Source organism: Peromyscus eremicus, chromosome 7 (assembly GCF_949786415.1).
Source record: "Peromyscus eremicus chromosome 7, PerEre_H2_v1, whole genome shotgun sequence".
NCBI lineage: Eukaryota > Metazoa > Chordata > Mammalia > Rodentia > Cricetidae > Peromyscus > Peromyscus eremicus.
The window spans coordinates 14465795-14487435 of NC_081422.1; the positions used below are offsets into that span (position 1 = coordinate 14465795).

The following is a 21641-nucleotide window of genomic DNA, read 5'->3' on the forward strand; positions in this document are numbered from 1 at the left end:
AGTTTGAATCTCCGAGTCTCATCCCCAGCTCTATAGCAGAACACCCTTGGCAGCCCCTCCTTCCATCTCCCATGGATCCCACAGATCTGCCCCCTTTTAACCTTCCTCCTTTGATTTGTTGTTTTGTCCAGACCCCTACCCCAGTGGGCACTCCCTGCTAACCCAAGGGCCTCTCTCAGGGCACCTGTGCTGCTGCTCCTGAGATCCACCCTAGTCCCAGTACCATCCCCAGCTCCTTAGCAGGAAACCTGCTGTGGTCTCCCTTTGCTCTCTGACTTCACCCTAATGGAACACAACGACCATTCCCAACCCTCCTTCCCCCATCTAATCCCAGTATCCCAGTCTCCAACACCAGCAGGCATTCACTGGGAACACAGCAGCCTAGCAGAACAACGGAACAACCCACAACTCCAGCAGACAGGCCTACATTAACCCACAGGCCACACCTGCAGGCTCCCTTCAGACCTCCTCTTCTCTCTGTTCCACCAGTTCCATCCCCAGCTCTACAGCAAAACAAACTTGGCGGAGTCCCACCCCCACCTGCTTTCATCTCCAGCGGATTCCACTGATCTTTCCTCTTCTAACATTTGTCCCCAACTTGTTGCTTTGTCCTAGATCCCAACCCAGCAGGCAGCCCCTGCTAGCCCAGGGGCCTCTCCTCCCAGGACAAGTAGGCTGGAGGCAGACTCACACCTCTCCTGCTGCTCCTGAGTTCTAATCCCTCCAGTTTTATCCTAAACTCTGTAGCAGGATATTTACTATGGTCTCAATTTCCTGTCTGACCCCATCCCCAAGGGATCACAAAGACCTTCTTTTCCAACCTTCCTTCCCCTTCCTCATCCCAGTTTCCCAGCCTACAACACCAGCAAGCATTCCCTGAGAATGCATAAGCTGGATAGGACAGGCAACACTCAGTCAAAACACTCTCTGAAAAATCCAGAGAGGAAACAGAAATCAAGGAATAAAACACCTATCCAATAAAGACAAATCCAGAAATCAGCACCTAGACCTATAATCATCCCAAATTCAGATGCCAAGATGCCAGCATAAAAACATAATCAGCCGGGCGGTGGTGGCGCACGCCTTTAATCCCAGCACTGGGGAGGCAGAGCCAGGCAGATCTCTGTGAGTTCTAGGTCAGCCTGGGCTACCAAGTGAGTTCCAGGAAAGGTGCAAAGCTACACAGAGAAACCCTGTCTCGAAAAACCATAAAAAAAAAAAAAAAACCCATAATAACAGCAAGGGCAATATGTCTCCAGTAGAGCCCAGCTATCCTGCTATAGTAAGCCCTGAATATTCCAACACAGCTGAAGCACAAGAAAAAGACCTTAAAATCAACTATATGAAGATGATAGAGTTCCTTAAAATGGAAATTAATTAATCCATGAAAACAATGTGAGGAAATGAATAAATCACTTAAAGAAACCCCAGAAAACACAAACATTTGAAGGAAACAAATAAAAGTGATCAAGACCAGAAAATGGAAATAGAATCAATAAAGAAAACACAAGCTGAGAGAATTCTGGAAATGAAAAATTTAGGAATTCAAACAGTAACTACTGAGGAAAGCTTCACCAACAGAATAGAAGAGACGGAAGAGAGAATTTCAGGCAATCAAGGTACTGCAGAAGGAACAGCTACATCAGTCAAAGACAATGTTCAGTGTAAAAATCCCCTGACACCAAACATCCAGGACATCTGGGACACCATGAAAAGTCTAAACCTAAGAATAATAGGAATAGAAGACGGAGAAGATTCCCAACTCAAAGGCCCAGAAAATATAGTCAACAAAATCATACAAGAAAAATTTCCTAACCTCAAGAAAGAAATGCAGCTAAAGCTACAGGAAGCTTACAGAACACCAAATAGATTGGACCAGAAAAGAGAGTCCCCCCACTACATGAGAATCAAAACACTGAACGTACAGTAGTACAAAGAAAGAATATTAAAAGCCACAGGTGTTAGTTTTTTGGCTGCGTTGTGTTCTTACCCAGCAAGGAAATGCCACGAAACACGACAGAATCCGCTAACAAAGAGTTTTATTAAAGGTAAAGGGACAGAGAGTGAACAGGCCTGCGGGAAACACGTGTGTGGAGAAGAAGGAACCAGGAGCATGGCGCCTGATTTTTTAAAGGCTGGGCGTGGACAGATCAGCGTCACTACTACACGCAAGCGCGTAGATCACATGGCCACGTTGCACGCTTACGTGGCCAGTGAAACGTCACGCATCTCGGTCCCGCGAGATGCCCTGACCCGGAAATGGCTATCCTGACCTGGGCCTGGCTAGGCGGAAGTGTCCGCCAGGCATATGCGAACACGCCTGACCGTGGGGGCGTGTTGTAAATCTTTCATTCCTGACTCTTTCTTTTTAAAAAAGAAAAAAAATTGTGGTTGACTGGGTATGGGGGCGACGTTTCTCTCAAAGACTGCTTCCAGCTGAATAGTGGGCGTTGGTTGGCTCTTGGGGGCAGGGGGATGAGAGAGTATCTTGTGAAGTCCTGGAATGATGGTGGGCAGGTCCTGGAATGAAGTTCTGCCGCTGTCCATCCGTGCTGTGGCTGAGAACCTTCCGTGCTGTGGCTAGGAACCTTCTGTTTGACAAGATACGCCTGGATATTGATGGTCCTTTTTTGCCTCCGGCTCTGTGTGGCCCTGGTTGGGAAATGAAGGGGTGATACCTTATTCCTCTGGAATTGGTGACAAGGCAGTGGATCCTGGTGTCCTCTGGAGCTTGAGAGTGAGAGGGGATACTGAGCTTGGGTGATATACCTGGCAGGATCTTGTAGCTGGATAATAACAGGCTGATGGTGCCTAGCAATAGAAGGGTTCTGGGTATCCCAGACTTTTGGGTCTACCTGAGAAGCTGGTAGGGGAAAAGAATTGTTAGAGTCATAAGAGTGAGTAGCTAGGAGAGGTCTACCTGAGAATCTGGTAGGGGAAAAGTATTTTAGAGTCAGAAGAGTGAGTAGCTAGAAGTAAAGGAGCTGCTGGCGCGTCTGGGATGAGGCGAATGTGTGGAGCGAAAGAAATGGACGCTCCTACCTTAGCTAGAAGATCCCTCCCCATTAAAGGTACAGGGCAGCTTGGCACCACTAAGAATGTGTGTGTGAGAGGGATGCCCCTGAAAATGCAATTAAGTGGTGGTGTCTGGTGAGGTAGATAAGGCTGTCCCCCAACCCCGACAATAGGGAGACGAGCAGGAGAAGTGGGCCCCCAAAACTCTCTCAGGACACAGTTTTGACAAGGCTTTGTCGGTGCCCTTCGTGGGCCGGCGGTACAAGCCCGGGCCCAATGGCCTTCTCTCCCACACTTGAAACAGGGACCAGACGGCTTTCGGGGAGCCGGTCGGGCAGTGCTTGCCAGCATCTGGCAGCTCCTTCTATGGGCTTTTTCATCTCTACCATGGTACACCTTAAATGCTATCGCCAGCATATCTGCCTGTGGAGTTAGAGGGCCGTTCTCCAAACGTTTAAGTTTATCCCTAATGTCAGGGAAGCTCTGTGAGACAAAGTGGGTCATTAGCAGCTGCCTGCCCTCCGGGCTCTCTGGGTCTAAGCTAGTGAACTGAAGTAGAGCCTTGGTGAGCCGCTCTAGGAAATGAGACGGATTTTCGTCCTTATCTTGAATAACCATTTTTAGTTTTTCATAGTTTACTGGTTTTAGGGCAGCCTTACGGAGACCTGTCAGGAGACAGGTAATAAACCTATCTCTGGCTAGACAGCCACCCTGGGTGTTATAATCCCAGTGTGGCTCCCGGTCAGGAACCGCCTCAGCTCCTGGAGGGTGTGAAAGGTTAGTTTGATGGATTTCGTCTGCGTGAATCCTAGCCTGCTCCCAAACCCACCTGCGCTCCTCAGGAAGTAAGTTATTAGAAAGTATCATGAATATATCATGAAAGGTGAGACTATAAGATTGAGTTATATATTGAAATTGTTTAATAAATGCAGCAGAATTAGAAGTATAAGAACCCAGCTTACTTTCTATCTGAGAGAGTTCTGCTAGAGAGAATGGAACATGAACTTTAACTAGTCCATCCACACCAGCCACCTCTCGCAAAGGGAGAACAGTGGAAGGTTTCGGATGGCTGGAATCCGGCAATTTAGCAGCCCGAGAGCGGGTAGTAGGAGGAGTGAAGTTTGGAGCTAGGGCAGGGCCTTTGGAACTGGCCGCTGCCGAGGAAGGAACAGCTTTAGAAGAAGAATCCGGAAGAGGAGCGGTAGGAACAGTCGTTCTAGGAGCCGGAGCTGGAGGCCGAATAGGTGGAGGTTCGTTAGCAGGATCTAGAGTCAGAGATTCCGGAGTTAGAGAATCCTCCGGTTCAGGCATAGCTAAGAGCATATGAGCAGGAGAGAAGGAATCCAGAAGAGACGGTTTAGCACTGAGAAAGAAAAACGCAATTATGTAGGGAAACTCTTTCCATCTGCCTGAGCGCTGACAGTAATTAGATAACTCCCGTAAAATATCGGGATCTAAAGAGCCGCTCGGCGGCCATTTTTTGTTGTTTTCTAAAGCATATTTTGGCCATTTTTTAGAACATAGATGAATTAGCTTAGGAATCTTTATGTGAGGCATTAAACTGAGAGGTTTTAAAGCTTCAACAAGACAGCCTAACGGAGAGGAAGGAGTAACAGGGTTGGAAGCCTTGTTTCCCATGTCTGCAGCAGAGAGGCAGAAAAAAATAAAAAAGAAAAAAAAAAACAAACGTGATCCAGAGCCAAGGCCCCAGGCGTCCCCAAGGCCAAGGACGGATACCAGGCACAAGCTGCTCCTTGGCTCGTCAGCCACAGAAGCAGGGGCCTCCCGCCACGTGAGGAAAGGATTCCCCGGGAATCCAGACAGCGTCTGCCGCTTCGTCAAGTCGGATGAACGCGTCGGCCCCACGTGGCCCCCAGGACGCACCCAACGGCGGTGGTCCCAACGCGAGATATATCTCAGGCTGCAGACGTGGGAGAGGGCTAGAAATCTCAGGCCTGCGATAGGGGCCGACCGTAGCCAATGAAGACCGTGGCCGGGGGTTCCCCCGGTCTCAAGAATAATTGTGAGGCGCCAGACGATCAACGGTCGTTCTCACAAATTCAGGAAACCGTTTACGCTGGCCAAAAAATGGGGGGACTCACCAATCGGAGAAAGCGGTGTTGCATGGAATTTTTGCAGTCAGGCGAAATGGAGAGCGGTCTGTCGCGTACGGAGCAGAGTGTTGCAGTCCCCGGTTTACGGGTTTCCAGGCGCAGGGCTCCTGGAAGCGCCCGCTCGGTCTCGGCACCAAAATGTTAGTTTTTTGGCTGCGTTGTGTTCTTACCCAGCAAGGAAATGCCACGAAACACGACAGAATCCGCTAACAAAGAGTTTTATTAAAGGTAAAGGGACAGAGAGTGAACAGGCCTGCGGGAAACACGTGTGTGGAGAAGAAGGAACCAGGAGCATGGCGCCTGATTTTTTAAAGGCTGGGCGTGGACAGATCAGCGTCACTACTACACGCAAGCGCGTAGATCACATGGCCACGTTGCACGCTTACGTGGCCAGTGAAACGTCACGCATCTCGGTCCCGCGAGATGCCCTGACCCGGAAATGGCTATCCTGACCTGGGCCTGGCTAGGCAGAAGTGTCCGCCAGGCATATGCGAACACGCCTGACCATGGGGGCGTGTTGTAAATCTTTCAACAGGGAAAGGGCCAAGTAACATAAAAAAGCATATTAGAATTACACCTGAGTTCTCAATGGCGAGTCTAGAAGCCAGAAGGGCCTGGTCAGATACCTTGCAGACTCTAAGAGACCACAGGTGCCAGCAATGACTACTATACCCAGCAAAACTTTCAGTCACTATAGATGGAGAAAACAAGATATTCCATGATCCAGTCAAATTGAAACAATATCTATCTATAAATCTGCTGTGGATGGTTGATTGATAAAGTGCTGATTGGTCAGTAGCCAGGCAGGAAGTATAGGCGGAACAAGGAGAGAGAATTCTGGGAAGTAGAAGGCTGAGGCAGAAGATGCTGCCAGCTGCCGTGATGAGAAGCAACATGTTAAGATACAGGTAAGTCACAAGCCACGTGGCAACTTAGATTAATAGAAATGGGTTAATTTAAGATATAAGAACAGTTAACAAGAAGCCTGTCACGGCCATACAGTTTATAAGTAATATAAGTCTCTGTGTGTTTACTTGGTTGGGTCTGAGCGGCTGCGGGACTGGCGGGTGAGAGAGATTTGTCCTGACCGTGGGCCAGGCAGGAAAACTCTAGCTACATAAATCCAGAACTACAGAAGGTGCTAGATAGAAAAACCTAAACCACCAGTGTTAACTACACCCGTGAAAACATAGGAAATAATCTTATACCAGCAGAAACAAAAGAAGGAAAGTGCACACACACCACCACCACCATCACCACCACAAACAACAACAAAATAATAGGAATCAACAATCATTGATCATTGGTTTCTCTCAATGACAATGTCTCTGTGAGACCAAAATGACCCATCTTAGAAATAAGACCAAAATGCTTTCACCCTAAAATTAAGGCTTCTCCTTTTGGGAATAGGCCACTAGTTACTGAAACCAGTCAGTTCAGATTCCAGAAACCAGGAAGTGTAAAAGTACAGAGTCACAAGATAGTCACGAGGTAATGCCTGCCGGATTATGGAATGTCCTCTCCCTGGTTTCCAGGGTAACTGATCACAGAAATGTCCGCACCTGAGGGCAGCCAATGAGAAATGGTGGCGGGCAACCACTCCCTTAGAAGTAATTTCTAGAAGTCCCTAGAAGTGAGCCAATCAGAATTGTACCCGTACTAGCACCCCTAAATGATGTAATTTAGTGATTTTTCCTTTTAAAACCTGAGCTTGCAGACAGGTGGGCACTTCCTCCAGCCTCCACTGCGTTGGATATATTGGACGAAGTCCCTGCCTAGGCTTGTATATCCAGAATTAAACCTTGTTTTTGCATTCCAGCACGCTCGTCTTTGATGGTCTCTCTGGGGGTCACGATCTGGGCACAACAGTCTCAGTTCTCCAATAAAAAGACAAGGACTAACAGACTGGGTGTAAATCAGGATCCATCCTTCTGCTGCATCCAAGTAACATGCCTCAACAACGAGGATAAACATTACTTCAAGGTAATGGGTTGGAAAAAGATTTTCTTTTTTCTTTTTTCTTTTTCTTTTTTTTTTTTTTTTTTTGGTTTTTCAAGACAGGGTTTCTCTGTGTAACAGAGACCTGGCTGTCCTGGAACTTGCTTTGTAGACCAGGCTGGCCTCAAACTTACAGAGATCCTCCTGCCTCTGCCTCCCGAGTGCTGGGATTAAAGGCATATGCCGCCGCCACCACCACCCAGCTGGAAAAAGATTTTCTAAGCAAATAGACTTAAGAAGAAAAATGGTGTATCCATTTTAATTTACAACAAAATATACTTTTGTAGCACAAATTCTAATTGGTCTTAATAATAAAAACCCGGAGTCAGATATAGGGGTAAATGCTGAAAGATCAGAGAAGTAAAGGAGTCAGCCACTAGAGAGACTTCTTACCTCTACCAAATCCTCAGACCAAAAGGGGCCCAGGTCCTGTCTCCTCCCGTCTTATATTACTATCTCCACCTCCCTAGTGCTGGGATTAAAGGGATGAGCCTCCACCACCTGGCTCTGTTTTCTTGTATAATATTAGAGGGACCAGCCTTAATATTATACATCCCAGGGGCTCAGGAGAGAGAACTACTAATGGCGAGGACTATTTTCAGGAAATAAAATCTCAGCACACCGAGCTCTATAGTCTACTTGCTTTAATTCCTCTGGCATAACATCCACATATACACAGCTTCAGTTCTGTTCTTGTGCCTAGCTCCTTTCTTGCCTGATCACTCTCTGTTTATCTACTGTTCCCTCTCAAGTTCTATCTTAATTCTCTCGTCTTAATTCTGCCTCATCTAGGTCCTTTTCACCTTGTTCTTACCCAGCTAGTACTTCCCCATCTGACTCTTCCTCATTTTCCATCTCGTTCCTCTAGTACTCTCTTCTAGCCCTTCAATCTAGTTCTTCCCCATCTCAGTTTGTTCCTCCCAAGTTCTTACCCATATAGTTCTTCCATTCTCTTTTCTTTTCTCTGTCCCTTGTCCCTGGAAGTCTTAGTATATAAAGAGAGGGTCTGGAGCTACATTGTGTAAAGCTATTATTTAACGTCTACCTCTCCTAGGCAGTGTCTCCTTGTGGAATTTACCTTAAGTCAGGAGACTTGCCTGTGGGCTGCTATCATTGTTAGTCCTTGGAAGTTGGGCACCACCCTGGGCGGTGTCTCCTTGTGGAATTTAAGTCAGGAGACTTGCAGGTGGGCTGTTATCATTGTTATCCTCGGAAGTTGGGCACCCACCTGGGTGGTGTTTCCTGTAGTCCTTGAAAGTGGCTAAGGGAGATAATCTGATTCCAGAGAAAGCCTTTCCTGAGGCTGTTCTCCAAATACCTGGAATGTGTATGTCCAGAGAGTGATCAGTGCACATTGTTAGCCCTTCTTAGGGAAAAGTCAATTGGGAAAACTATGAAGGCACACATGACTTTCATGACAGAATACAGCTGATATATAACAAGCCAAGTAACACCAAAAACTCCTTGGGATTTGGCTTCCTCTGGAGGAATTCCCTGATCCCTCCAGGTAGTGACTTTGCCATAACCAGCTGAGTTCTTATAATATATTCCTGCGGCCTGCAGCACTGTTTCTCTATTAGACAGGATCAGAACTCCTGATCTTCCTGCTTCCTCCTCCCAAGTGCTAGGACTAAAGGGGTATGCCACCACTGCATGGCCTCCATGGTTAGCTACTGGCTAGCTCTGCACTCTGATCTCCAGGCAAGCTTTGTTAGAGCACAAACAAAATATCACCACAGACTTCAAACCAAATTTAATCAAAAGAGACAGAGAAGGACACTACATACTCATTTTCTTAGTTAGGGTTTCTATTGCTGTGAAGAGACACCATGACCACAACTCTTATAAAGGAAAACACTTAATTGGAGCTGTCTTACAGTTTGTGGCAATTTGAAAGAAAATAGCCCCCAAAGGGAGTGGCACTATTAGGAGGTGTGGCCTTGTTGGAAAAAATGTAGCCTTGGAGAAAATGTAGCACTGTGTGTGTGTGTGTGTGTGTGTGTGTGTGTGTGTGTGTGTGTGTGTGTTGTTGGGGGGAGCGCTTTGAGGTTCCTTTTGCTCAAACTTCCCTTAGTATGATATTCAGTGGACTTCCTGCTGCCTGCTGGTCAAGATACAGCCAGCACCACATCTGCCTGCAGGTCATGATGCTCCCTGACATGATGATAGTGGACTGAACCTCTGAAACTATAAGCAAGCCACCCCAATTAAGTGTTTTCTTTATAAGAGTTACCATGGTCAAGGTGTCTCTTCACAGCAATAAAAACCTTAAGACACCGTTTCAGTGGTTTAGTCCATTATCATCATGGTGAGAAATGTGGTGGTATGCAAACTGACATGGTGTTGAAAAAGGAACTGAGAGTTCTGCATCTTGATCAGCAGGCAGCAGAAGGAGTCTGTGTACCACACTCAGTGTAGCTCCAGTATATGAGACCTCAAAGCCTGCCTCTACTGAGAAAGAACACACTTCCTCCAATAAGGCCACACCTACCCCAGCATGGCCAAACCTCCTAATAGTGCCACTCACTCCCTATGGGCCAAGCATTCAAACACATGAGTTATGGGGCTATTCCTATTCAAACTACCACATTCCATTCCTTCACCCCCCAAAGCAATTCAACTAAAATGTTTCCTAAAAGACAAAACTGCCCACACTCTCCATATCTACTCTTTGTAGTACTTGAAGTTTTTGCTAGAGAATAAGACAACTGAAAAAATCAAGGGAATACAAATTGGAAAGGAGGAATTCAAAGAATCATTATTTGAAGATGATCTGATAGTACACATCAGTGACCCTAAAAATTATCCCAGGGAACGCCTACAGATCATAAAAACCTTCAACAAAGTAGCTAGATACAAGATTAACTAAAAAAACAAAACAAAACAAAAAACCAGTATCCATCCCATGTACAAATGACAAACAAAATGGGAAAGAAATCACAGAAACAATACGTTTCACAATAGCCTCAAATAATAAAAATATCTTGGGTGTAACTCTAACCAAGCAAGTGAAAGACTTGTATGATAAACTTCAAGTCTTTGAAGAAAGAGATTGAAGATATCAGAAGATGGAAAGATCTCCCATGCCCATGGGTCAGTAGGATTGATATAGTAAAAATGGCCATCCTACCAAAAGCAATCAAAATTCCAAGACAATTCTTTACAGACCTTGAAAGGACAATCCTCAACTTCAAATGAAAAAATAAAAAAGTACTTATTTCCAAGTAGTCAGGCTACAAAATGACATAAAGTGCTTGTTTGTATACACCGAGAACAGGAAGGAGTGTTTTACAAAAGTGATCAACTAACAGATTTGCCCATTACCTTTAGCTGGATAGCCTGGAGTGAGTGGGTCACCTGCCCCATTCAGATTTAAGACATTTCCTCTCTGTGCTGCAGCTCCAGGAAGGTTCCATCCTTTGGGATACGGCTGTACCTCAGGGGCAAAGTAGTCAGCTGGATCAGAGTACAGGATGATTCCTATGGCTCCAGCTAGCATGGCATTTTTAACCTGTAAGAGCAATATGCAAATGACTCGTTTACTCCTACAAAAGTAGTAATAACTGCTTTTGATCCTGTTGTTATATGCTTGTTATCTTTGCATTCAAAACTAATTTTCTTCATGGTAAACTTAACATATGGTCACTTATCTTACAAAATCCTTACTAAATTATCTCTTTTAAGAACTGTTCCTGGCTGGGTGGTGGTGGTGGCGGTGGCGGTGGCGGTGGCGGCGGCGGCGGCGGCGGCGGCGGCGGCGGCGGCGGCGGCGCACGCCTTTAATCTCAGCACTTGGGAGGCAGAGGCAGGCGGATCTTTGTGAGTTCAAGGCCAGCCTGGGCTACAAAGCAAGTTCCAGGAAAGGCACAAAACTACACAGAGAAACCCTGTCTCAGAAAAAAAAAAAAAAAAAAAAAAAAAAACCAAAAAACTGTTCCTGTCATTCCCAAACTTGCAAAATTAAAGTCTCCCTTCTTCATACTTATTTTATATATTTCTATCATAGGACAGTTTATAATATATTAAGATATCTTTCTAATGTGTGTCTCCCCTACTAAAATGAGAGTGTTGTTGAGAATGTGACTGATGCTATACTCTTAACCAACTACCCACAAAAGTCTTGCACATCACTGAGAAAGCATTTTACAAATACTTACATAAGCAAACAGGTTTTCACCTTTATGTAAAACAGTCACAGTGTGTTTTTCAAAAGTAACTTTGTAAGCATCTAACCATCTGGATTTGCTAAGAACAGAAAACTTTATTCTGTGAGATAACTGAATTCTTAATTATCAAAATTATTACAGCAAAAGGAAGAAAACTTTATTCTGTGAGATAACTGAATTCTTAATTATCAAAAATATTACAGCAAAAGGTAGGTAACTCTCACTCTTGGCTCTCTCATATGTATTATAATATTAAGAAAGCACTCAGCTTTGTTAATGTCTCAACTTTCTGGAAAAGAAATTTGATCATTTCATCAAAATTATGAAAGAATATATAATACATCTATCTATATGTATATATATATATATATATATGTACATACCCTTAATTTTTAGGAATCTATATCACAAAAATTGGATGCAAATATTTGAAGTATATGTGAAATGTTAATAGTGGAATTCTTTAAAGTAGTAACATATTGAAGCCCAACTGAGGTAAGCATCTATCAACAGAAGAATGATTAAATAAACTATCAATTCTGAAAAATATTATGTTCCCATTTAAATTAATGAGGCATTTAATAAACAGTTACACAGAAATTACTAGTATCAGTTTCCTACTGAGATGCTCTCCAGTGCAGACTAGGATCCTATGAAGAACTCTTTGAGGTTGGTATTATTGACAATCCTAGTCCACTCATGAGGACACTGGCACAGAGAGAGTAGTTGACATTGAAAAGATCTAGAGATTCAGGCCCAGACCATGCCTGACCCAGGTGTGGAGCCAGAGTCCTAGCCCCTTAACTGCTACTGTACAGCTCTTAGTCTGTTACCATAGATATGTGCAGGAATAGCTGAGTGGGAACAACAATGTTACAGGATACACAGTGTATCATGGCATCTTTAAAATCTAACCATAATAATTGCATAAAGTGTACATATATTCATAATTAAAACTCAAAGAGTTAAATCAGGAAGGGGTGGCTAAAACTGAATATGTCTAGAAAAATTAAGTTGGGCAATAGAGAGGAAATGTTCCTTTTAATTGATACAGATTTCCTCTTATTGACTTTTAAAAAGCAAATACTACTTTTGTAACAAAAATAATTTCCTTCTTAGAAATATAAAGTTACATAAAAATAAAGTTTTCTGTGTAACCATGGAGAACAACCAAAAAAATAATTAAAATTAAGAGCAATTTTAGAGTGAATATAACCATCCATTAATATCTGTGGGATCGAACCTCTCCCCTTCCCTCTAGAAAGAAGAATACCCTACTTTATTTCCTCGAAAGATCTTCCCATATCTTGCAATAACAATCTTCCCAGTGCAGGTGATGTTCATCTCTCTTTCTAGTTTGAAGAAGTCTTCAGTGCGAGCATAGTTGACATATACAAGCTCTCCCTACAGGGAAATGGGAAAGATACATATGCTACTGCCTTAAAGATAAAATTAAAATAATTTGTTCTTCAAAACTCTATTGGCAATTTTCTTTCCTTATTTGGGATTAATTAACATTTTGGAACTCATTACAACATCATTTTCACACTTCAAAAACTTCTTTAAGGAGCTAAGATGTATTTTCAATAGTTGTTCTCCAGAAGAAAATATCAGCAAGAAACAATCAATGCCATTTCAATAATCCCAACTGTGTTTTAATTTTTAGCTTGTTTTTTATAATCTTTTTTCTTTTATTGAAAATATTTGGGCTGGAGAGATGGCTCAGAGGTTAAGAACTCTGGTGTTCTTCCAGAGGTCCTGAGTTCAATTCCCAGCACCCAATATGGTGGTTCACAACCATCTGTAATGAGATCTGGCTCCCTCTTATGACCTGCAGAGATACATGCAAACAGAACACTGTATACATAATAAATAAATAAATCTTTAAAAAAAGAAGATATTCTTAGTACAATATATTTGGGTAATGGTTTCTCCTCTCCCTACTCCTTCCTGTTCTTCCTCATCTCCTCCCCCATCAGGATCCACAGCCTTTCTGTCTCTCATTAGAAAACAAACAGGCATCTAAGGGATGATAATAAAGTAAAATAAGATAAAAACAAAACCAAACAAATCAGAATAGGATAAAACAACCAAAAAAGAACAAGAGTAAAAGAAAAGGTGTAAGGAATGCATATAAATGCAGAGACACATGTATTCACAAACAAAGTAATTCAATAAGCACACAAAACTAGAAGCCATAATATATAAGGAACGAATCAGTAAGATTAAAACAACCTGGCTTAACATTATGAGACAAAGAACCTCCAAAGATGCCATTGGGTTCATTTTGTGTTGGCCATCTACTGCTAGGCATGGGGGCTTACCCTTAAGGGTGGTTTGTTTCCCTAGTGAGACTTCTGTGGAGAAAACTAACTTTTCATTTGCAAGTGGCTATCAATTGTAGATAGCCTTTGAAATCCCAAATGTGTTTAATTTCCAACCACAACATTATTTTAAGAATATCTGTAGTATGAACTACAGGAACAGATGGATAAAAATAATTTAAAAGTCAAATTGTAAGCAGTGGGAAAAGCTAGCAAGAGCACCTGTTAAAAGCACACTCAGAAGTCTGCTGTTTGGTAGAGTGCTATCTGCTTCAGTGGGACTCCTTTTAGTGCATTTGTTTCATTTTTCTCTCCCTTATGATCTTTTCTATTACTAAAAAATAATTTTAATTTTTGAAGGTGTTCATAGTACTGAACATTAAACAATGAATACACAAGTATTTAGTCTGCATGTGAATTCCCCTTGGTTGCATTTCTCTGCACAGGCTTTCATATAACAAAGAAAGGCATAAAGGTGTGCATATTTAAACATGTAATTTTTTTTTTTTACCTCTGGCATGCCATGGGCTGAAAACGCATTATATGGTGGTACGATGTTTGTAACATTCTCATATCCATCTGGTGGTGGTTCAAAGTATGATGTTTTAAAAATCTAGCAAGAATTCAAACATGTCAAGTCACAGAGAATAATCCCAGGTCACTATTAAGGCATGGTCCATCTTGCCCTCAAGTTACACTTAGGTAAAGTTTTATAATTTAATAGATGAATCTTGCTGACAACAATAAGTTTTATATCATCTTCAAGATAATAGTCCTAAGTGATTAAATGTTCTCTTATTAAGTGTAGAAGCAGAGCTGCAAAGGTGGCATTCATGGGCGAGGGTGTAGCTCGGTGACAGAATACTTGTATATCATGTCGAATTCCATCCCCAACACTGCTTAAAAGTGAACAAAGGAATTGCTACCAATGGTGGCACTTTGTGATTCCCTTGTTTGTCTTTTCTTCTTCTCTTGCAAAGCCCTGTTCTTTCACCATCATTTAAATGGTTACCATATTTTATCCCTATACCACTTCTTGACTAATTTTCTATTCCTTCCAGTGTAATTTCACTATTAAAACTGTGCCAACAACTAATATGCTTCTGGGACTCAGCGCTTCACATTCCTGTATTTAAGAGCCAGGTGACTATTTAGCTTTGATGTTCAAACTCAACATATTAAACTTTGCTTTTACCTTCTACCGTCCCTAAGCCTGCTTATGGTCTGCATCTCCCACCTGTGAACTCCGTCACTAGGTAAGCCAGCTGCACCAGGCAGTTGGGAGTGGACAGTCACCCTGATTATTTATGCACTTCTTCCTTGCTCAAGTCAGCCATGAACCATGTTGCTAACACACTCCCGAACTGCTTCTCAAATTCAGCCTTCCTCTTTACTTCTGCTCATAGCCTAATTCAGGGCTTCACCCTTGACTTGAACTATTGTTACAGTTGTAACTTTGACTCCCTGCCTAGTCTCTATGTGATATGCAAGCACCCTAGGTAACATGCTTTTCGGTCCCATCTTTGTTTTACCTAAGCTTTTCAGGAAGTTTCATTACTGAAGCTTGACATTTAACTCCTGAAGATATAATATAATCCTATGACCTGTCTCCAGAATATATCTACTAGTTTATCCCTTTTTGTAGCTCACTTTGCTTTCACACTATTGGAATACACAAAATCTTTAGACTCTACCAATAATACCGAGCCATGATACACATCCATGCATGTCCAGTGTTTTCCTCTGACTAGAACTCTCTTACCTTGCTGTAAGTTTTCATGTGGTTAAACTCTTATTCTCTTTTCGGACTCATATATCAATTCCACCAGGAAGACTTTCTATCTCCTTATTTAGGCTAAATGATCTGTTCCTTTGTAGATCAAGAACTTTAGTTCTCTCTTCCCAGCACTTACCCTACGGATTTTAAATAATGTATCCCTTTGTCTGCCTCACCTTACTAAGCAAAAGAACTATGTCCTAATCTTCATTCTGGCCTGAGGAATTAATACCATGCTAAACACAAACAGACACCGAAGTTTGCAGTCTATCCACTTTTCTAAATGATGTAAATGGTACTGCACTATTAACAAATTTCTATTATTACTTGACTCTACATTCCAATCAATGAAGGGGCAAGAAGCAAGTAATGAACTGGGTTGTGTGCACCTGTAATCTCAGAACTCAGGAAGCAGAGGCAAGAGATTCACCACAGATTTGAGGACAGTTTGATTCATCCAGAAGATTCCAGGGCAGCAAGAGCCAAAAAGTGAGATCCTGTCTCAAAGGCAAAGTACAAACCAGAGATTTCAAAATACAAAAACTCCCAAGAATTCTACATCACCTCAACTCCATGTTCATCCACAATTGATACATAGTTTGCATTTGTCTCATTTGGGTAAGATAAAAGAACATCATAATGAACCAAGTTGGCTGAATCTAATCCAAATTTCTTCCACTGTGTTTGGATTTTCTTGGCAAGCAGTAAATTTTGTTCTGTTCCTGCCAGATGGGGAAATTTTGTAAAGGAACTGAAATGAGAGTAACAAAATTGAGAATTAAGAGAGTACATCCAAATGATGCTACATGGTTCACCTTTCAGGAAGTCATGTATCAATTTTCTATCAGATGCAGAAAAATCTCAGTTGGATATACCAATTTTCAGACATGACTCTTTAAAATAATTAAGCAAAACTGCAATTTCCATGTTATGCTCCCTCTGTGAATAACATAATCCCTGGTAAACACAATATCACAGGACTAAATGTGAGAAGACACCTATAAGAATGTCATAGCTCTACAACAAGGATGCAACACCCTGATGTTTATGAGTGAACTGAGGACATTTTGAGGGAGAAGTCTTAATATTTGCTCAGGAACAGCCCAGTACTCTGCATTTGGCTTAGATGCATTTATCAACTATAACATGTATGTAGCAATGTATTTATTTCATTGAAATTAAGGTCCATGAACATATATATTCTCTAGTGCCAAGGTCTTGTCTGTGACATGAAAAGCACAGCTCTGTTAAACTACTTTGGGTGATATTTTCTTAGTTCTGGGTGTAAAAGAGCTATAGCATTTTAATAACCCCATAAAGAGTTAATAGTGAGATTTATTTTACTTTAGACAAATATTATGTTAAAGGTTTCTTCTCTTTTCCACTTACATCAGTAGAGAAATAACATTACAAAAAAAACCCTAAAACTAAAAAACAAAAACCTATGGACATGAAGATGAAATTTTCATTGAAAACCTGGTACCAGCACTTTTACATTTCATCTTTACCCTCACAACCACTCTTCCTTTCTCCTATTTTTCAAATAAGATAACTGAGAAAGTAGTTCATATTGTTATAGCTAATAAATGCCTGGGCTAGACCTTGAAATTATAACTTTCTGATTTTGAGAAATAGTATATTTTAGTAGTTGTAAGTAGACCTTACTGCATGATTGCTCACGATACTTGGACAGTCCCATATAATCTAGACTATAATGTTCATAACCCAACATGCATTTGACCCACCCTTCCATCTTTCAGCCTCGTTCACTGTTACTGTGCTCACAAGCTTTTGCTCAACGGCACTCTTTCCACTGTCATTTTAATTGTTTGTAGACTTTGCACAAGGTCTTCTTTCCAGAATAAATATTTCTTCATCGACTTGAGTCTTCCCTCTCCTACCTGCAAACTATGACTGATCCATGATGACTCAAGTATCAAGCTCTGTGAAGCATGCTCTCTGTCTCTGTCTCTGTCTCTGTCTCTGTCTCTCTCTGTCTCTCTCTGTCTCTCTCTGTCTCTCTCTCTCTCTCTCTCTCTCTCCATGTCCTTAAGTGAAAACTGCAAGCTACAGATGTTTAATATGTCAAATATTTCCTTTACAAAGTACAAGTGAATTCAGAAAAGTTATTTTACAGCTAGAGAAAAATACTTCAAGCCTAGGTATATTTAATTTCTACTTTACATACTTGTATTAGTTATGGTTTTTTGTTTTGTTTTGATTATTGTTTTCAACTTGACAGCCAAGAGTCATCTAGAATGGGGAATCTCATTTGAGGAATTGCCTCCTTCAGACTGGCCTTGCAGACAAGTATGTGAGGAATTTTCTTGATTAATGGTTTATTGGGGAGGGCCCAGCCACCATGGGCAGTGCCATACCTGGGCAGGTGGTTCTGGAATCAATAAAACAGCAAACTGAGCAAGCCAGTAAAGTGCATTCACAGTTTATGCTTTGGTTCTTATCACCAGGTTCCTCTCTTGAGTTTTTGTCCTGACTTTCCTCAGTGATGGAGTATGTCCTGAGAGTTGTGAGATGAAATAAACCCTTTCCCCTCAAGTTACTTTTGGTCATGGTGTTTATCACAGCAATAGAAACCCAGCTATGACAATAGTTCATTGTTGTCTTACTTTCTACAGTGGATAGATACTATTTTTTTTTTAAGATTTATTTACTTATTATGTATACAGTATGCCTGTGTGCCAGAAGAGGGCACCAGATCTCATTACAGATGGTTGTGAGCCACCATGTGGTTGCTGGGAATTGAACTCAGGACCTCTGGAAGAGCAGACAGTGCTCTTAACCTCTGAGCCATCTCTCCAGCCCTGCAGATACTATTTTTGTGCACGCTTTTAATCCCAGCACTTGGGAGGCAGAGCCAGGCGGATCTCTGTGAGTTTGAGGCCAGCCTGGGCTACCAAGTGAGTTCCAGGAAGGGCACAAAGCTACACAGAGAAACCCTGTCTTGGAAAAAAAAAATTCTTTAAATGGAGATGAAGGATTAATCATGAACTTGTGCTTCTCATCTTCTAGAGGGCTCAATGAAATGAAACACAGGAGTGAAAAAAGAAAACCAGACATTTGAGTTTCCCTTTGTGATCCAAATTGAACAGTAATTTGGTAATGTTCAATCAAAGAACAAGTAAAACCACAGTTCCCTCTTGCATTTTTCATTCACTAGAGGAAAGCTTCTTTAGTTACACTTCCTCCACCTTTCATGAAGCATGACCGCATCGCACATCCCTTCTTCAACTAATGACCAGAGAATTCGAATTCTCAGGATCCCAGTAGAGCATGTGGTTTGTTGACTATAATACATCTGTAAAATCTCTGAAATCACAAGGTTCTGAAGGTGTGTAGTTTATGTAAATTATCATTCCACAAAGCTGATTTGTTAATGCCACTCTTTTTGAGGGATTCTGAGAACAAAAATGTGTTGCAGTAGCTGCCTTCAAAAAGAAGTTGAAAAGTTTACATTGTCTTTACTGTTTTCATTTTGTTCACTGTTTGAGAAAAAAAATTATATTTGCAAAATGAGGGGGGAAAATGTAAGGCAGCCACAATCAGAAACACTGATCTTCTTTCTAAGTCATCAGGCTGCCAGTGTCCTAACTCTTCTTCGCAGGATGAATAAAGAAAGGGGGTGGAAGGGTGGGGTAAGATTTTTCTAGTTAATGCACAAGGAACACAAAATCGCATTCAGTTGCAGTTCGAGGTTACACAACAATAAAATGTCTCTAAAAAGACCAACCAGATACTTTTCTGTGGGATGAAGTTATAGGTGAAAAAAGACTCCTTTGTAACAGGCCATGGATTTCATCCTGAGTGGTTTAGAGACATTTTAAAAATTGGCGAACTAATGAAAAATTTATAATTTCACATATAAGTAAAGGCTGGCCAAGTTTTAATACATTTGTTCATGCAACACTGTTTTTAAGATAAAAATGTAAAACAAACTTACCGAAGAAATGATCTAATGTTTTCAGCTTTCATTTCAGATAGGAGTTTCCACTGCATATTTTGATGATAACCAGTTGATGTAGTTGTTTCTTTGAGAGGCTTAATAAACCAGCCTGGGGGTGAAGTGGAATTACAGATACATACAAACAACACACAGAGATAACAAACACACATAAAGACACACAGACACAAGCACACTGATTGCTTCTGACTATTAGACCCCAGTAAAGTAAACATAAACAAATAAATAAATACATAATAAAAAATGATATCTAACCAACAGATCACTGTGCACTTTTGGGGAAAAACATGCTAATTGCAGAAAGCTTTAAAAATTCTTATACACACATAACTCTCAGTTGGTTAACACAGGTTTACTTTAAGAACTGTTATCTACTTCTCTTGTGCTATGGCCTTCAGGCTCTCTTTTGAAATCTAGTTCATAAACAGCCCCTGACACTCAAGAAGCACTGAAAAAAAATCCATGTAAAAAAAATGGTTTCAATTCATAATTTCTTAGTCATCTTTTTTCCATGCACATAAATAGTAACAGCCCGTGTTCTCTTCCCAGCAGCTTACAGCACTAGTCTATACGCAATAGAAACTTAATAAAGTTGAATTCCGATTTAAATGCATTCTACTCGCTCTCTACGTTTGCTGTGTTCTTTTGGGAACTCCACCGAACCCAGGCCAGCCCACTCTGGGCTTCTCCTCCCTCCAGTGAGATCTCCTCACCCAACTTTTTCGTACTTACCCAGAGTGAAGCCGGCGAGGAAGGACGCCAGTGCAGCGGCAACGCAAATCCCCAGCCCCCTGAGATGCCTAGGCTTCGCCATGCCGTCCTGGGCCCGGGAGCTCGGGGGACTGCAACTGCAGGCCTGAGGGCTGCGGATGGAAAGCCAGGGTGAGCAGAGGACTTTGCCACGATCCGGAGACTAAGGGAAACTCTGCAAGGCCATGGAAGCCCTGCAGGGAGCAGCCTGCTCAAATCTGCCTGCAGTGGAAGGCGGGGCAGCGCAAGAAGCTGTTACAAAGAGCTCCGATTATTTACTGAAGAGACCAACCAGAGCCTTAGGTCAACCACATCCTAAGAAGGGCAATTTCAATGCAAATCTCACTGAAGAGTTCCTTACCTTGCTTTCAGATTCTACCAGTTGCTACCTGATCACACTAAGGCATAGCGTGTCCTGGGCTGCTTCTGGAACAAGCTGGAGCCTCAACCCTGGAACACCAAATCCTAGAGACTGAGACAGAATTCTTCCCTCTCCACCCCAACACGCATATCTGAACAGGACTCCGCATTTCTGTGCTTCTGTAGCAGTTTTTAAAACATACCTCACTGGAATATTGTAGCTACAAATGAACAAAATTCACCATTGCAAACGCCTTACACTATTACTGGCAGTGAGTTCTAAACGTCACTTCTGTCCTTGTCCTGTTAAACCTAAAAAACATTTCCCTTTAAAAGTGTTTAGAAAGTTGGCAAAATAGCAGGCATTGCAAATAGAATTCCTGCCTGCATCTCACCCAAAGGGAAGGTCTAACAAGTGATAGCTGACTTTTCATCCCTAGCCAGAAACACATTTGCAGCCAATCAAATTCCCCAGTGGATGATGAAGGCAATAACACCTCTACGATATGCCCAGCTGTTCTCCACATCCTGGGCATTCTTAATGACTTTGACTTTGGGTGAGACACCTTACTTCCAATAAGGTGCTGAAAGTTCCTAGTGTGTTTCTTTTGGGTGTCATAATTGATTGCTGTATCAAGTGGCTTTTCTATTCTAACTTTGGCAAAAGCCCTAAAAGCTACCTTAAAAAATATTTATTGATTGATTGATTGATTGTTTTTTGAGACAGGGTTTCTCTGTGTAGTTTTAGAGCCTTTCCTGGAACTCACTCTGTAGCCCAGGCTGGCCTCGAACTCACAGAGATATTTTAATATAAGTTTATTTGTTTGTTGTTTGTTTTTTAAAGAATTCTCCCAGTCTGGCCTTGAACTTGCTATGCAGGCAAAGGCAATCTTGAACTCCTGAGGAGTGTGCCCCCATGCACTGTTTCTATGGTTATGGGAATGGAACTCAGATCCTTGTTCATGCTAGATGTTCCTTCTACCAACTGTGCCACATCCCCTGCCCTGACAACTTATTTCTAAATGTTTGGAAACTTTAAAAGCCCCATGAGCTCCTTCAATAGTGGCTCTTTAGACTGTCCTAACCCAATGTCTCTGTCAGTCTCAATTTTAGAAATAAATACCTTTTCAAATACATTTTCATATCAAAATGAATTCC

The 21641-nt window shown here is 42.0% G+C and overlaps 1 protein-coding gene across 4 annotated transcripts in view; it reads right to left on the reverse strand.

Annotated features, from left to right (window-relative positions):
* Nucleotides 1–21641, reverse strand: part of Naalad2 (N-acetylated alpha-linked acidic dipeptidase 2) — a 59520-nt gene that overhangs the window by 35930 nt on the left and 1949 nt on the right. For 3 of the 4 annotated variants that reach the window (XR_009380183.1, XM_059267363.1, XM_059267362.1), the window contains exons 3-8: nt 20106–20236; nt 19353–19464; nt 15959–16145; nt 14129–14230; nt 12572–12697; nt 10452–10638 (exon numbers count right to left, since the gene is read on the reverse strand). Coding sequence is in view for 3 of the 4 variants with exons in the window: in XM_059267363.1 (XP_059123346.1) it covers nt 10452–10638; nt 12572–12697; nt 14129–14230; nt 15959–16145; nt 19353–19464; nt 20106–20236 (845 nt within the window). In the remaining variant the exon portion in view is untranslated. Of the gene's footprint in view, nt 1–10451; nt 10639–12571; nt 12698–14128; nt 14231–15958; nt 16146–19352; nt 19465–20105; nt 20237–21641 lie in introns of those variants that run through there. The other variant, XM_059267364.1, reaches the window with a different exon arrangement.